This window comes from Lacerta agilis, chromosome 4 (assembly GCF_009819535.1).
Source record: "Lacerta agilis isolate rLacAgi1 chromosome 4, rLacAgi1.pri, whole genome shotgun sequence".
In the NCBI taxonomy this organism is placed as follows: Eukaryota; Metazoa; Chordata; class Lepidosauria; order Squamata; family Lacertidae; genus Lacerta; species Lacerta agilis.
In genome coordinates, this window is record NC_046315.1 from 43,055,319 (window position 1) to 43,073,175 (window position 17,857).

At 40.3% G+C, this 17,857-nt stretch overlaps 1 protein-coding gene across 6 annotated transcripts in view; it reads left to right on the forward strand.

Annotated features, from left to right (window-relative positions):
* The window catches only part of ROBO1 (roundabout guidance receptor 1), a 611,457-nt gene that overhangs the window by 362,726 nt on the left and 230,874 nt on the right, over nucleotides 1-17,857 (forward strand). For all 6 annotated transcript variants that reach the window (XM_033146826.1, XM_033146829.1, XM_033146827.1 and 3 more), the window contains one exon: nucleotides 7,546-7,872. In XM_033146826.1, the coding sequence (XP_033002717.1) occupies nucleotides 7,546-7,872 (327 nt within the window). The remainder of the gene's footprint in view (nucleotides 1-7,545; nucleotides 7,873-17,857) is intronic.

Sequence of the window (17,857 nt, forward strand, 5' to 3'; positions counted from 1 at the left end):
GTGTACTTTCAGATGTGATAAATCCCACCCAGGATTGAACTGTTTGTTCCAGTTTGTCATATCAGAATGTTATTAGTTGCTCTACAGTACAGTGGAACCTTGTGTTACGTATAGGATCTGTTCTGGAGGCCCGTCCGTAACACGGAACTGACGCAAGCGCGTGGCACTATTTAACGCTTCTGCGCATGTGTGAGCAGTGAAACCCGGAAGTAACCCATTCTAGTACTTCCTGGTTGCCGCGGGACGCAACACGAAAACACGTAACCTGAAGCAGACGCAACATGAGATATGACTCCACAATGAAGTTGTTATCACTTGGTCACTGACTTTATTGTTAAGAAAATAAGATTTGAGTATGTACAAGGCACTCAATATATGTCATGGGACTCACATGCACTGATAGGTATCTGTTAATGCATGTGACACATTGCTTAGATTAGAATACAGTCAATCCTAGGTTGTTGAACGTAATCTGTTCTGTAAGCCTGTATGGCTTCCGAAACGTTGAACAACCGAGGCGCTTCCGATTGGTTGTAAGAGCTTCCTGCACTCAAGCGGAAGCTGTGTTGGACGTTTGGCTTCCAAAAAACGTTTGAAAACAGAAGCATTTACTTCTGGGTTTTCGGTGTTCAGGAACTGGAATGTTCCAAAATGGAGCTGTTCAGGAACCGAGGTTTGACTGTATTACTGAGAATAGTTGCTGTGATCAAAAGAGAATTTTGGATGCACCATCTCCTGTGTGACTTCTTCAGCAGTATTAAAACTCCATAATTTTTGCTGGACCTCTAATAGTTCAGAACAATATATTAGCTGGTGCTTTTCAGTTTATGAAGATACAAGTGGGGAGTCACAAGTTAGTCTAAGCTCAGTGGAGGAAGGAATCAAATTATTTCACCATCTTATCAATAAAAAAATGATGTTGGTTTCATGAAACTTTTTTTCAACCTGGCCTTATTCTGGCACTTTAACAACTGTAAAGGTAAAGGGACCCCTGACCATCAGGTCCAGTCGTGTCCGACTCTGGGGTTGTGGCGCTCACCTCGCTCTATAGGCCTAGGGAGCCGGTGTTTGTCCGCAGACAGCTTCCAAGTCATGTGGCCAGCATGACTAAGCTGCTTCTGGCGAACCAGAGCAGCGCACGGAAACGCCGTTTACCTTCCCACTGGAGCGATCCCTATTTATCTACTTGCACTTTGACATGCTTTCAAACTGCTAGGTGGGCAGGAGCTGGGACCGAGCAACGGGAGCTCACCCCGTGGTAGGGATTCGAACCGCCAACCTTCTGATCAGCAAGCCCTAGACTCTGTGGTTTAACCCACAGCGCCACCTGGGTGCCTAACAACTGTACTACACTACTACTACATTTTTTAAAAATGTTGCACAGGAAATTAGAGTTAACAACGTTTTACTTTTGCTACCAGCAAGTTAAAATAAAATGACTTTCCTACCAACATATTAAAACAAAATGACTTCTTCTAAATTAAAAAAGAAGTGATATACTTGTGCATTAGATGCTTAAGGAAACTTAATGATTATATGCAACTAAAATTTGACTCAGTTGAGCTTATCGTTTCCACTTTAATATGGCAGCAGCTTGTGATAAAGATTTAATTATTTTTAAATGCACATGACCTCCATTTCTCTTTAGTGTTTTTGACTCTGGGCCTTCTCAGATTTCAGAATATTCAATGTTTGAAAATTGTCTCTAAACTAATGTGCAAAACAACCTGTCAGCATTACCCTGTTCTGCAGCCTTCCAATACACTGAAAGGGATTCCCTTTCCCTAAATCAAATTCTAAATATAGCATTTACAGTAATGTGCTTGCTTCTTTCAAGTCTGTCTAATATAAGTCCTAGTGTTACTGCTGAGATACAAATCTTTATTTCATGCCTTCCTCTTTGATTGAAAATATACTTCTCTTTAGAGAAATTAATAATTAAAAATTAAACAGAAATTTTGTTTAAATTAATAAAAAAAAATCACTAAGCCAAAGTACTAGAGTAGCAAACGAGTGAAAGAAAATTTGCATTTCTGCAGTTCCCATTCCAAGTGATCCCCAGCAGCAACTAAATTTTGATTGTTATACTATTCATTTAGATTACAGACTCTCTTAGGGTGTGGTTATGTTGATTTACCTGTGAAAGCATCACACCTTTTATTCTTTTTGTGCCTCCTTAACCTGGTGCTCACTAATACTTCATGAATGTTGGGAAAGTTGACTTTAAGGTTTCAATATGACTGAGGTTGACTGCATTCCTTCAGGGATTTGTTACTAATCCTTTAAAAGGCTGTTTGAAATATTTTGTTTTCTGAAAGTATAAATGTCTTTACAAAATTACCCCAAAAATTTCGCCTTTGTACTTTTTGTCATAGGAGCCAATAACTCACACAAACCAATGCTCTTCAACTATCATCTTTGACTCTGACTATTATGTATTAGTTTTTAAAAGCTTCAGTGGATGTTTGAGTATGTCAAACAAGAAAACACAAGCACTGCCCAAAGATGCATGACAGGTTCTTGAGGAACCTTCTGAAAAGGAATTAATAAGTTGTGCTTCATACTATATTTTACTGCTTTTAATTTATAATTTACCATAGCACATAGGTATGCATTGTACTAGTAATCTATTTCTCTAACGGTGAAACTTATGCATATCTGTTCAGAAGTATGTCCAGGTAAGTTTGTAAACAAATCTATTTTAAGTGACTTAACTGAAAGCTAATTTAAGTTTTCACACTGTTGTAATCATTTTACAACAAAAGTCCTAAAGTGAGAGGCAGGTTGAATGGGAGTGATGGTGAACTCTGAGGCTATGCCGGGCATTGCACCAATATGTCTCTATACTACCGGTAAATCCAGCATGCTTCAGATTTCTCCATATGCTCACAGGCTAACCTACCTCACTGGATTGTTGTGTAAATAAAATGGGGTAATCCTCCCTTATACTACCCTGAAGGTATAAATGTAAGATATAAATGTGCATACTTTTAAAAAAACACATTCCCTACAGCTCTCAAGAACACTAAACGATACAACCACTCCCTGAAAAAAAAATGCATGCTGTATGTTAGGCATTATCCAACAGATAGATCATGATCTACCAGTAGATCACTGGGCATCTACGGTAGATCACTGGTAGATCATTGGCTCCCCCCAAAGAAGCTGAACAACTGTGGCTCCCCTAAAAAAAGCTCAACATTTACTCCTCCCTGAAAAAACTCAACAGCTTTGACCCGAACCCCCCCATGGACCTTCCTCCTTCCTAAAAAAACTTTGAGCGGAACCCCCCAAAAAGGGGGGCCAGTTTTTAACTATGTGAGTAGTCTCTTGGGAGTTGGCCACCCCTGGTGTATGTGTTCTAGATGCTACCTTTGCTTTTTGCCTAAGATTATATATGGTTGCTAACTGCTATAATGCGTAGCAACCTCTAATAGTCAGATTTCTATACAGATAATGGACCTTTCACATCGGGCTAATCTTTATTGGTTACTAGCTGGCCTGGCCACGTGTTGCTGTGGCTGATTTAGTGAAATGGGAAAGGGAGGTGCAGTGCAAAAGTGGAAGTGTTTTTCTTGTTGAAGTTGAGGATGCGTGGTTTCGTTATCGGCTCTGCAGATGCTTTAGGCGCCACCATAAATGGCAGTCATTTCATTTCCGGGCATCCAGTCTCTCCTCTCAGTGGAGACGGAGTCCCGGAAATGACCGAAGGTTTTTTTTGTGGCCGACTCTGCAGGCGCTACGGCCATCTTGTTAGTGGAGGCGGTGGCGGAAACTGCTTCTTATCCGGTTGGCTCTACTGCCGCTACTGCCGCCACCGCAAATGACGGTAAGTTTCGTTTCCACCTGCCCTGGCTGTTTTGTAAGTGGAGGCGTTCCACCCACTGGAGGGCGCTGTGTTTTTTGGCACAAAATCCATTTTTTACCTGGGTTAGGTGTATTATTTTTGCAATCTAACTACTACGTAAGATCCTTGCCATATGCCCATGGAACGTTGTGTCCAAATTTGAACGGAATCGGTCAAGCAGTTGCGGAGAAAGGTGGTACAGCACAAACACCCACCTTTTACGATTTTATAGATAGCAGGTAATTGACACAATTATAGGTGTCAGGGAACTGCCACCTGGCCCACTGAGGGAAACGGAGGGTCCGTTAGCATACAGAGAGTCCCGACGCCAATTCAGCAGCAGCACCTCTTCCAGCGGGGGGAAAGCCACCACACCTCCAGTGGGGAGGAGAGGAAAGGAACCAGCCAGGTGGGGAGGGGGCTTAGGGAGGCCACTGAGAGCTCCAGTGCCTCTTCTAGCCATGAGCCACAAGCAGGGAGCCTGGCTGGTCAGGAGGGAGGCACGCCATTTCCAGCACCCCAGTTACGCAGAGGGATGAAACGCAAGGAGGGTAGGAGGAGACTTGGAGTGCCGAAGTTCTTATGCTGGGGGAGAAGCCGGAAGGGGCCACTCCCGGATTCTGCCAGTGACTGAGACAGACATGCTTTTGTAGCTCTGCACTGTAAATAGTTTGCACAATAAAACTGCAAAAGACTGTTTGGGCTCCTGCTCCGTTACTCGTGAAGCACCTTCACGCAAACCTTACAGTAGGTATGAAAACATGTTGTTGTTTTCTTTTTGGTTCAATACTTTAACTTTATTATACATCCCTAAACAAATATTGTTTGTGCAAGCATGTGGTTCAATAGCACAACTACTTCTTGCGTAATTTACCCAGAGTTATGCTACTTTCAACAGATGTTTCATTTTTGGACTTGACAGATCATAAAACTAACCCCTCCCATTCCAAATACTATTTTGGGGAATTTATTCTTTCATATAGACAGAATTATGAACAGTTTGTTTCAAGATCTGAATTTTAACTTTAAGATGGACACGAAAGATTCACACCACCATTCTACCCATTATTCTTCTATTTAATATAATCTATATTAATTGCTTATTCTAATTTGTTTCTGGGAGGACCCCAAATTTTGGATTTAAACAATCTGGTTAAACTAGTAGGTGCCCATCTTACACTATGCAGCCCGCTCTCGTTGTTAAAAGCTGGCTGTGTGGTGGTGTTACGAATGTTAAACATACGTCTGATGTTAACAATTCTTAAAATATTAAATATTCACAGTAGATGCATGTGGCCATAAGTGGTTAACAAGACTTTCAATTGGGCATTATACATTGTGTAAACCTTGGAAGCAGCTGACCTTCTGTATCCCTGGCGTTTCCTGAACTGGGTTTCATATCCTGTTAATAAATAACTTTAAGAACATATAGACAGTTCTGACATTTCACTTACCTTTCCAGGAAAATAGAATGAGATTACAATTACAGATTTATTTTTAAAAATCTTTCTTAAACAAATGCATGTCTGTATGCATGTAAGGAGAAGCTGCATAATTTATCAAGAAAGTGAATGTATACCATTTACACTGAAAAGAGGCAGAGCTTTGGTTGTAACTGTTACTTGCAAGTGCATTTAAAAAACATTCAGGGCATCCCACTACTTGGGAGTATATTTTACATATGTACATCTATTAGGCAGTTTCCCAGTCATATAAGAAGATGTGAATGCTTTTTACTGTACAGTGGTTATTTCTGTCAGAAAGCACTTGTAGATGAAATGATTTGGAGAGAACTTTTGGAGATGAGTAATTTGAGTTGCACATAACAGGTGAGCCAGTGTGGTGTAGTGGTTAAGAGCGGTAGACTCGTTATCTGGGGAACCGGGTTCGCGTCTCTGCTCCTCCACATGCAGCTGCTGGGTGACCTTGGCTAGTCACACTTCTCTGAAGTCTCTCAGCCTCACTCACCTCACAGAGTGCTTGTTTTGGGGGAGGAAGGGAAAGGAGAATGTTAGCCGCTTTGAGACTCCTTCGGGTAGTGAAAAGCGGGATATCAAATCCAAACTCTTCTTATATAATACATGTCATACTCAGAGTAGAACCATTGGAATCCATGGAATTAAGCCCATTGATTTAAATTGTGCTATGATTTATATTGATTCCACCAATTGCCATGAATAATATAATTGTAGCTTTTGTCTTTGTTTGAATCTAAAAAGCGATAGTGTTAGTTTTTAAAAACAAGATGTGCTTCTGAGTATTTGGTTACTTCCTAGTACACTCCAATATTTTCACACCTAGTGCACTATCTGGTCTGTTCATATCTGGGCTCACCTGAACCAAAGATGCTCTGGCTCGCATGTCATGCTTCCAACCAGTCTGTTGCACCTGCTCTCTACACAACCCCTTTGTATTTAAAGACCAACTGAGGGAATTAAATTTTGTCAGAATCTTGGTATTAGTTTGCAAATGAATTGTGTGAAGTCGATCAGTGTTATGTACACAGTAATTGCTCTTTTAACCAAAGGCACTGAATATTTGGCATGCTATAATATTTCATTCTGAGATGTGAAATTTATACTAAAGCAGGTTGTGCAAGTTTGTTAGTTTCCTCTATTGCAGTGATTATCAGCTTTTAGAAGGAGAAATGTGGGTTCTTTGTAGATAAAGTATGTAACTAATAAGTATTGTGTTTCTGTGTTCACCAACTAGCCCTTCTGGGACAGATTTCTGACAAGAAAATTACAGGATTTGTGCCCTTTGTAAGATTTATGTTGATACATAAAGTTGCTTCTACTAAATAAAACACAAATTGGTACTTAAATAACTTGACTATAAGGATACAAATTAAAAGTATAGCTGTGGAAAAATATTACTCAGATGTCAAAGCTGTTACATCCCCTCTGGCAGCTGTCATCAAATTTGTGGTTAATGCGTTCTATATGCCACTCTTCTCTCCATGAAAAATACAGCACACTACAATTTAAGGAATTTTATGGAATGTTTCAGATAAGAGTGACTTTATTACAGCACTTAGCTGGAAATATATTCACAGGCAGTTCCTTGTGTTTTGTCTCTCCCCCCCCCCCAACCCCACCCCACTTTATGCATGAAGAAAATCTGAATTTTATATATTTGAACCTAGCATTTGCAGTCTCTTCATGCAATCCATCTTTCTGGAAGGTTTCAAACGACTGCCTGACTTGAGTATGGAACAGTGGGGTCACAAAATGAGAAGCCAGTTTGTGATAATGCCCGTTTTGTTCTGGAAGTTAAAATTATCCATGATTGTCTTTCCTTTCGGAGGCAGCTGAAGATAGTACTCTTTAAAAGATACTTTGATCAAAATGTGCCGAATTTTTTGGAGATGTGTATTTATATATTGCTTCCTTCGTTTCACTGACTTCATTGTACTGCTTTTAAATGTTTACTGTGAACTGCTTTAAAAACTCTGGTCATGGTGGCAAGCATGTTAAATAGCAATAAATATATTGTAAATGCTAAGTTGGAAGAAAATATAATTGCCCATAAACATAATAAAATCTTACCAACTAGATGACATCAAACTAACTATAAGAATAACCAGGAAGTACTTGTTGATTTCCAAGTGCACCATTTTCATTCCAAGCCACAGCATTTCCATTATATCTTAACAAGAAGTAGAAATTTAAATTTTTATTCACATTTACCCTCCTTAGGTTCCCGTCTTCGCCAAGAGGATTCCCCACCTCGCATTGTTGAACATCCTTCGGATCTAATTGTTTCTAAAGGAGAACCAGCAACTTTGAACTGTAAGGCTGAAGGCAGGCCAACACCAACTATTGAATGGTATAAAGGAGGAGAAAGGGTTGAAACAGACAAAGATGATCCTCGTTCTCATCGGATGTTGCTGCCAAGTGGATCTTTATTTTTCTTACGAATAGTTCATGGCCGCAAAAGCAGGCCTGATGAAGGAGTCTATGTCTGTGTAGCAAGGAATTACCTTGGTGAAGCTGTGAGCCACAATGCATCGCTGGAAGTAGCAAGTAAGAATTTCTCCTCTTTATCCATCACTGGTAGCCATCTTAGAAGCAGCTGTTTGATTGGAATTTTAAATACAGAGAGGTCATTAGCTTTTAATGTCTGAACTCAATGTATACAAATAAGATATTTAGTTAGGTTTGAGTGCAGAACATTAGCGTTCTACTCACACTTGTATATAATGTTTATACTCACACAAGCAGATTATGAATATGACTAAGTAAATTAGAATATCTACTTTTGTTTTGACTATATGGTCAATAAGCTAATTGTATTCAGCAGTACATATGGCACTGAGCAATTCTGAGCTAAGCAAAGGGGAGAAAAAAATGTAATTACACATTTCTTGAGTGTTTTAATGAGTAAAAATTGGTTTCAATTAGTTACAAAATGCTATGAGGTTATCCTTGCATACTTTTGCATCTACTGAAGGGTGTTGCAGCCACATGTCTTGTCATTCATTTTAGTGTGCTCACGTTGACACTCTGTTACAGTATTTAACAGAACTAGCAAGTGTACTAGACTCGAGGCCTACAATTTACTTACATTCACTCTGCCATGTTCTCCACACAGGTATGCACTATTGATCAGCAGACATGAAATATGCAGGGAGTTGTGCAATTGGTAAAGAATACTAAGCAGAAATGTTTTTCTGAAGCATTAGCAGAAATAAAAACTTCCCCATGGCCTTCATGCAGGATAAACAATGCTAAAATTGGGCATGTCCCCATCTTTTCAGTGCCAGTTAGTTAGAATGATTCTGTTTAAATGTACTTCATACCTTGTACAGGAAGTGCCTGAGAAAATGTTTGATTTCCCCCCTTGTCTGCAAAGCTAAATGAATTTGTACACAAAGTTTTTTAAAATGCATGTGTGGTACTGATTGTGTATTTTGTGGTAGATTTTATGGTCATATTGTAAAATTATCAGTTTTGGTACATGGTAGATGTAGTTGTATGTTGGTTTCTTTATACCACGGGAATGCCATTTTGTTGTTTGTTTAATTCAGTATCTAAAATGTCTAAGACGTGAATATACTTGTTCTCTATTAAGTGGCATCAGATTTGATTAAGGAATAAATCAGTGCTAAGGTATTATTACTGCCATTTCACTCCTCAGTTTTTAAGTGCACTTATTACCCTCAAAATGAGTCCTCTTGATTAGAAATACAGTAAGAGGCTTTAAAACATTTAAAAACATTAGCACTATGTAGCGACGATGCAATCAGAGGCATCCCACCTCCTTTCTCTCTCTCTCTCTCTCTCTCTCTCTCTCTCTCTCTCTCACACACACACACACACACACAGAGAGAGAGAGAGAGAGAGAGAAGCCAAGTAAAGTAAAGGGAAAAGAAGGAATGGAACTTAGCATAAAAGAGAAGTGGATATCTGCAAGAGAGATAGGGGGGACATTAATCAGTTTCTCAAGAGAGAAGTGTTGTGGTTTATTGGCATACATAGGAGATATTCAGTAGCCTTGTAAGCTGTAGTTTTTTAGGAGCTTTGACAGGAACAAGTTGCACTTTTCCAGTTATGGTGTAAGAAAGGCACTCCGCTGCAGTTATTTAGGCTCCTTGTCGTTTGTCTGTTTATACCCCTGTTTGCTCCTCTTTCCCGTCTTTAAGTCTCTATATCAGTGCCTGTTTTCTGGTCTGCCAGACTATCCCCTTGATCCTACAGTTGTATTGGAGTTCCCTCTTCTTGCCTTTGCAATGTGTCTCTCCCCACCTACATACAACTGCTTCCAGCCATGAGGCTCTCCCTGCTCAAATCTGTGATGTTTACTTGCCATGGGTCACCTTGCTTATCCCCACAACCCCAAGTCTCCTGGCATGCACAGAAGGAAAGATGGAAGACAGGGAGGGATTTCACTTATGTTACAGGAATAATGTGGCGATCACACAGAGCCCCCAGTCGTTCCACCGACTATTGACCCTGTGCCACCACTATTCCGCTGCCACCAACCAGGATCCCCCTGGTAAACACTGAGTCTCAGTCAGGATTTAAGTTAAACAAAGAATATCCAGAGTTTATTTTCATACACCAACAAGCTTTAAATATTAAATACACTGTTACACTTCATCCTCTCAGTCTCGTTTCTGCCTTTAGCTCACTCTAACTCCTCTACCTCCCCACCACAAAGTTCCACACACCAACCCTCGCAACCACCAACACCAACTGCCCACTGCTAACTCCAACTGCTACTCTTCTAACCCCACCCCACCCCGGGCTGAGTCTTAAAGCCAATAAGCTCCCCCTCCGACTTCCTATTGGACAGCTTGTTAACCCTTTTGTTGCCACCTGCACAATCCTGTTCAGAAGGAATGGCCAACGCCACAAATACAGAGTTCATAAAGGGGTTTCCCTCAATTGCTGTTTCTAAGCTTATTCAAACTGCTGGATAAGTGAAATGAAATGTTTGCCTCCTTTCCAGCATGCAGACAGTTCTTGGAAGACAACCCAGAGAGATATAGATATGAAACAGCATAAATCTCAACCACTGTCTTTTAATCTTATTGAAACCTGCTCACAATACTGCGTTCCCAAAGTCCTGTGTGCTTGTCAGAAAACGTGATGGGCAGGCTTGTCTCATAACTTAACCAGTCATTTGGAAATTGTGAGAAATGCAGGAAGGTTCCCCCCCTCCCTATGTTTCTTATCTTCTCCAAACCAAGGACAGAAGGCTGAAAGGAGTTTCTTATTATAATGCAGTTAGGAGAAGAGAGCAAAGCTCTTGTTTGTTTCCTCAATGTCCAATGTAAACAGAGTTATTTGGAGGTCATTAAGAGTACTGTACTTCTACACATGTTGACACCTGTTGTATTGGCAGGTAGAGTTGGTGATGCCTGCTTTCCTTTTGCTTCTGTTGTTTCCCAATTCCCTTTCCCTGGAATTATTTCCTATACTGTATGTATTTCTATGACAGTATTTTTATTTGCAGCTACGTATTCTGAACTACATGAGTGAGTATTGAGTGAACTGTTAATTAGGAAGTTATATATTGCACTTTCTTTCTTTCTTTCTTTCCAACATTGTCAGGCTTATTTTCCACCTGACTAAATAGATTCAGTGAAATCCTGGTTAAAAAAAGATCCTAACCTTTTTAAAACTAGCTTTAAAGATACACCTTTTGTAGAATGGCCTTTGGAGATTGAAATATGATGCTTAAAATGTGGGTTAGAAGAATTGGGCCATATGTATACAATTTAATTTAATTGTTGAATGAAATGGGGTTTTATTGTTGCATCTTTTTATGTATTTTACTGATCATAAATCATATTGCAGAAAGCTATATAGAAAAATAAATATTGAAATGGTAAAAAAATAGAAGTATTGTTGGTGTCTGATACAGTGGTTAGAAAATTTTGGATACTTGAAAGCAGCTTAACCGAAGATAAGCTAAAAACATTGACTATACTAAAGAAGAGTAATGAAAATAAAATGTGACCTCTAACATTATATGTAATATATGGTTTTGGAAAACTGAACAAAATCATAAGCAGAACACAGAAGCTGTAATTCTTTGATGCTCAATGAACACTGTTCTGTATTCCTGCAAGGAATTTTAGCTGCTGTTCTTTCTATTTTGTTGTACACATTTGTTTTTAGTAAACTTTTCTTAGGTTACCTGTCAGACTCACAGCCAGATGTGGCTTTAAGTTGATGGAAGTTGATGGGGCATGCAGCCAACTCCTGAAACATTTTCTGCTAGCAAAGCCAATGATAGTATGGAAGCAGAACCCAGCCTTAAGAGCTGCCGTATCACTACCGAAATCTGCTCAGCTCTTTTCTTGAGCTTCTGAACCCAGCCTTTTGATTACTTGAAATGTACTTAAATTAATTCAGTGTTATTTGTTTTTGTGGAATATAACCAAGTTCAGATTACCATCTACAGGGACATGTTCTCTGGTAGTTAAAGGTCCTATGTAATGTGGTAAAGGGCATGTTCTTGTCAAAACTATGCAGGGCAATTTTTCCTCTATAGAGATCAGTTTTCACAGGGGGATGAAGCATTGCTTACTTCTCTAAGTCCAGACAAGAATCTAGCAGTGACATAAGCATACTGCATTTTTTAATATATATATTTGAAATAAGGAAAAGCAAATGCTGTTTGGGTGCCAACATGCCAGCCTTTTGAGATTTCTTAAAAGTTTCTCTTTCCATATACACCTCAAACTGTTAGTATTAGAAGAATGATGTATTGCGACTAACATTTGCTAGAGATGCTTGTTGGGAAAGTTAAATTAGTAAGCTTTAAATATACAACGCTAGCCAGCCTAGCTTAGAACAGTATGGATTGGTTCATAGCAGACAACTGTTTTAATAAATTTGGTTAAACAGAATGTAAATTTGTCCCAGGCTTTCCAAGAAAATTATGATTCATTTAAGATATACCCAAAGGATATAGGACAGTAGAGTCCTCTAGATGTTGTTGGTCTGCACTTCCCATCATTTTTGACACTTGGCAAAGATGACTGAGCCTGATGGAAGGATCACAGATTAGTCACTCCTGAAATAAACAGTTCAAATAAATAGTACTTTGGTGTTGAGATTTATGATTACCTCCTAAAGACTTTCCCCCACATCAATCATGTTTAGTATGTTTTCTTAGTAAAAATTGTTGTGTAACTTCTTACCCAATGGAATCACATAATCTTCATATTTTGAAATGGAATCACTATCGTTAACATACTGTCTTGAGGAGAGCTGTGTTTTAAAAGCTCTTTGCTCAGAAAGTGCCAAGATTAAAAGGACATTGATAAGAGACTGTATGGTGTCACTCTGGTCCATAAAAATAGCAGGTGATCATTCATTCACTATAGTTGAGTGTGACTTGCATCCTCTGGCCATGACCTTCAAAACTGGCCTCAGGGTGCATATTTGGTACTGTGCACAAAGATCTCCATACTACTCAAATGGTAGCCGCTGTTAGCTTGGCATTCAGATATGTAGAATGGTGACATGTGTTTTAATCTGTTTTTATTGTTCATTTTAATTATTTTTGAATGTTTTAAATAGTTGTTTTTAACCCTTTTTACTGATAATTTTACTGTTTCATTCATTTTGTAAAGCACTTTGAGTATTTTTGTTTGTTTACAATCAACCAGATTATAAATTGTATGAAATACTGTAAATAAATTCAGCACTAGATCATCTGTTCCCAGGATAGAGAAAAAGTGGCTTCTGTAACAAGCCTTTCTTCCTCAAATTGGTGATCATATCTGGCAGCACTTACTTTATATTTTGAGAATGCATGCAGCACTTTTTCAAAAGATGGGGACAACACAGAATAAAATTGGGTTAGGGTGAAGGTAATTTTTATTACAACACTACTGTAATCTGTTAGAGTAGATTTCGAAGCAGTTTTTTTGTACTTTACTTTTCGAAGCAAACCTCAGGCATGGGAAAAAATATGTTTTCTGAAGCTGTACCTAGAAGCAGTAGCATTTAAAAGGCGGTTGAGGCATTAAAAGGTTTAACTGAACAGCTGTTCATAAGCACTTTAAAAAAACTTTCCTATTTTCTATTTGCTGTAAACTGAGTATTACTGTATTACAGCTATAAGAGCAGTTGGTATCTTGAGTTACTAGATGCCCGTTTTAAGGCTTTTAAAAATGAGATGACATTTTAAATCTTACTTCCTGTGCAATAAGATAACATTTTTTTTGTATGAGCGTGCTGTTTTGCAAGGTAGTATATACAGTATTTCAAAAAAGCATATGGTTATATTAGGTTTTTATATTCATAGAAATGTTGGAGATTTCAAGTAATGCCATTTGCTACTTTAGCCAGCAGCACAACAGATTATCACTGAGTGTCATTTAACAGAAGATTTGGTCTAGGCTTTCAAGTTGTCTGTTTAATTCTGGGATGATTTTCTGGGATGAGCAGAAAACAGGGCAAAAAGAAATCCTATAAACTAGTAGCAAACACCTTCTATCTTTGTGTGTCTTTATGTAGCCAGACCCACACTATTCATGCACACAAAAGGGAGGTATCCATAGGTGTGAGCAAACTCCAATGTTTGCAGAAGTATAACAAATCCTTTGACCACCCCCCCCCACCCCATGAGAAGCAAGTCAATGAAGATTGAACCTACTGAGGATGTGTGTGAAAACATGTGGAATTAAATGGACTATCCTGGAAGAGGATACTGTAAGTCTAGCTTACTGGAACACTTGTTACAAATACCTTGGACCTAAAGAAATTCCTCCTAATTTTCTTTCCCATTCCTGGGCAGCATTTTTCATGGAGGGTATAATGTTGTTCACCTTCTCACTGGGCCCTTGAAAGCAACAAGGCTGGCATTGGCCTGGATAGAGTCAAAAGGACACAAAAATAAAACTGAAGCTAGGAAGAACCTGTAATTCTGCAGTGACAATTCTTACGTTCCAGCATTTCATAGACACTACTGCCTTTCATTGATACCTCTTTCCCCAAGTTTAGAAAACAATTAACTGTGCCATGTGTAGATGAACACACTACATATGGCCAGCTCCACACATACCAAAATAGAAATTTTAAGCTTCTTCTTTCTGTTTATTTATTTCATTTTGCATAAAGAAGAAGAAGAGTTTGGATTTGATATCCCGCTTTTCACTACCCGAAGGAGTCTCAAAGCGGCTAACATTCTCCTTTCCCTAAGCTTATTCAGTATTTGTCTTACATTGTGTTTTAGTTTAGGAAGCATTCATGTAGGAAGATTGAAGTGTAGTAAGGCTCTGAGTCACTCACAAATGTTTGAGCAGAAATTTGGGACAGTATGTGAAACAGCATAATCTTTTTTCTTTTTAATTGTTTGGTCCAGAATGCAAAAGGGTTCATATTGCTACTAACACTTAGGAGATGAGACACTAGCCAAGATATTTACCTTAGTCTGGAGTTTATTACATCGAAATAGCTGAAATTCTTGCAGCTGTGTAAAAAAAAGGAAGAAAATGCTAGATAAATGGGGATATCATATATTTTGAGTACTTTACCCAAAGCCGCCAGAGACGGAAAGCAACAAAGTTCCCCTTCCTCCTGGCATGAGTAAGTGGAGTACATAATCTAGTCCAGCTGCACTGATTTGCTGTAGTGTTCTGTTGCATAGGATTTTTGGTTAGTATTTTTTGTACTTTTCTAGCTGTATTACAGGCTCAGTTAGGTGCTAGGTTTAAGACTATTTTAAAATTTAGAATCTAATCCTTGAAACAAGTTTTGTCTTGGGGGATATAGAACTTATCTGTAGATATTTAAAGTAGAGCTAAAAGACAAAGACATATTCAACAGTTCCTGATTCTGCCCAGGAGGATAGTCCAGAACCGGAGTGTTAATAATAACCAGATGCTGGTGAATAACTTTGCACAATTGTGTGCCAACAAGCCTCTTACTGGTATTGTTCTGAAGTGCTAATGTTGGTGTTCTGCCAGAAGCAGAATATGTTTCCAGTGCAGCTAGTGTGACTGTCTTGCCCCCTGTCTTGTACTCTGTTGATTGTGGAAATGTGCTCTTCCTCATCCAGATTCTAATTTGAAGGCTTATACCATGCTAATTGATAAACTATCAGGGTCTGCCAAACAGTTAACTGCTATCAAGTAATTATGACTGAGACCCCAAATAAATAAAAAAAGATCACTTAGGAGATGATGGGAGGCAGGTTTAATTATTAAGATAATGTCTCTTTCCCATGGGAGTATGGTGAGAGAGATGAGGATGATTTCTTACCAGGTTTCACATTCTTTGCAACTATCCACTGGTTGATACTACACCAGCTACATTGATACTGATTAAAAAAGCTACATTGATACTGATTATTTTCCCTGACCCCCTGCTATATATGGCAGATTTAAATAATAAACTACTTGTTCAATAACACTAACTGTGTGAGGGTCTAACAAGTCACCAACTTCTGATTTCTTTGGCATAACCATGATCTTATTAGAACCAGAAACTTAGGGTGTGGTGTGCTCTTCTAACTCGTTTTGCAAAATATGCTCTCCCCCCCCCCCCCAGTTGTCCTGTTAATCTTACTGAACATGCTTGGGCTTCTGTTACAGCTTGACCAGACACAGTATTATTGCCTGTACTGTTTTCTTAGACATTTCTTCCTCCCTCTAGAAAACTAGCCAGAAATTCCTTCAGCTTTTATCCAATGCTTAAAGAGGGACCAAGGTTGGTTTCCAGTTAAGATATGCAAAAGTATGTGTATAGACAACCCATCATAAACAGTATTATGAATTAAATTGCTTGAATTCTACCCCAAGTCATTAGGTGATTGAAGACATGCCTATTTTACATGTCAGCTCCATTCCATTCAGCTCATAACAAAAGCTCAGTATATTTAGTCATAGCTGCCTTAAGTAAAACTAAGTGCTCAAGTTATCTCATCTGGGCCCCGAGGCTTCTAGAATTAGCAGATAAACATATATGCATATTACCCTTCTCCTTATGTCTCTAGTGCATGTGTTGCCCCTCCCCCCAAAAAGGCTCATTGTCTGGCTATCGTGTCCTATTATATGTTTACTGCCTAATTGACTGTCAAACCTTGCCCAAGAAAGAGACATTTGTAGCTAGGCAGTAGTTACTATAATTCAGGAGTGGCCAACAGGTCGATCACGATCTACCTGTCGATTGCGAGGAAGTTCCTGGTCGATCGCAGGTAGATCTTGGGTTGCTTAGCGATCGGCAGCCTAAAAGGGGAAAAAAGCTCTCCAGGGAGAGCTCCTTCCTCTTGCGGACAAACAGCTGGCCTCTCTGTGTGTGTGTCTGTGTGTGTCTGTGTGTGTGTGTGCCAGATGGCTGGCTGGCACCTCCCATTGGAGCCGCCTGCGGGGGGGGCAGCGAGGATGGGGGGTGTCCCCCTTGTGACACTCCTCCTCCTCGCTGGCCGCCCCTGCAGTGGGGAGAAAAGTCCTTCTAAAAAAGAAACACCAAGGCAAGCAGCCTGCTTGCCTTGCCTTTTCTTCTTTCCCCCCCTCTCTCTTCCCTCCCTCCCTCCTCCCCTCCCTCCTCCCTCTCTTTCACCCCTTCCTTCCGTGTCTCTCTTACTTTCTTTCTCCCTCTCATCCCTTCCCCCCTCTCTTTCTTTCCCTCTCACCCCTTCCTTCTCTCTTCCCTCCCTCCCTCCCTCCCTGTCTCTCTCTCTCTCTGTCTCTCTCTCTCTCTCTCTCTCTCACTCACTCACTCACTCACTCACCTCTTCCTTCCTTTCTTCTCCCCCCCCCCCGTCTCTCACCCTTCATTCCTTCCTCCTCCTCCTCCTCCTCTCTCTCTCTCTCTCTCTCTCTCTCTCTCTCCCTCTCTCTCTCACCCTCCTTCCTTCCTTCCTTCCTTCCTTCCTTCCTTCCTTCCTTCTCTCTCTCTCTCTCTCTCTCCCTTCCTTCCCCCCTCTCTCTTCCTTCCTTCCTTCCTTCTCTCTCTCTCTCTCTCTCTCTCTCTCTCTCTCTCTCTCTCTCCCTTCCTTCCATGGGCGGGGGGGGGGGCGCCAGATGGTGATCTCGCCTAGGTTGCAAAAATCCCTAGCACTGGCCCTGCCTCCCAAGCCACCGTGGGAGGAGAGTGATCCCTGCAGAGGCTTAGGATGGAAGCCTGAAGCTTCCTTCCCAAGCCTCCCTCCCTCCCTGACCCCACACCCCAGTCTTCCCTCCGTGCAGGCAGCATCTCCCTCCCTGACCCCACACCCCAGTCTTCCCTCCGTGCAGACAGCATCTCCCTCCCTGACCCCACACCCCAGTCTTCCCTCCGTGCAGGCAGAATCTCCCTCCCTGACCCCACACCCCAGTCTTCCCTCCGTGCATGCAGCATCTCCCTCCCTTATCCCACACCCCCGTCCTCCCTCTGTGAAAGTACGGTAGCATTTATTACTACTCAGGAGGATGAGGATGCAGCAGCAAGATGAACATTTGGGGAAGGTGTGAATTACTGGTAGGGGTTTGACTTTAAATGGAAATTGAATCAGATTTCTCCCTCATTTGAAAGCCCCCAGAGCTCTCTGCAATGAACAAAAAAG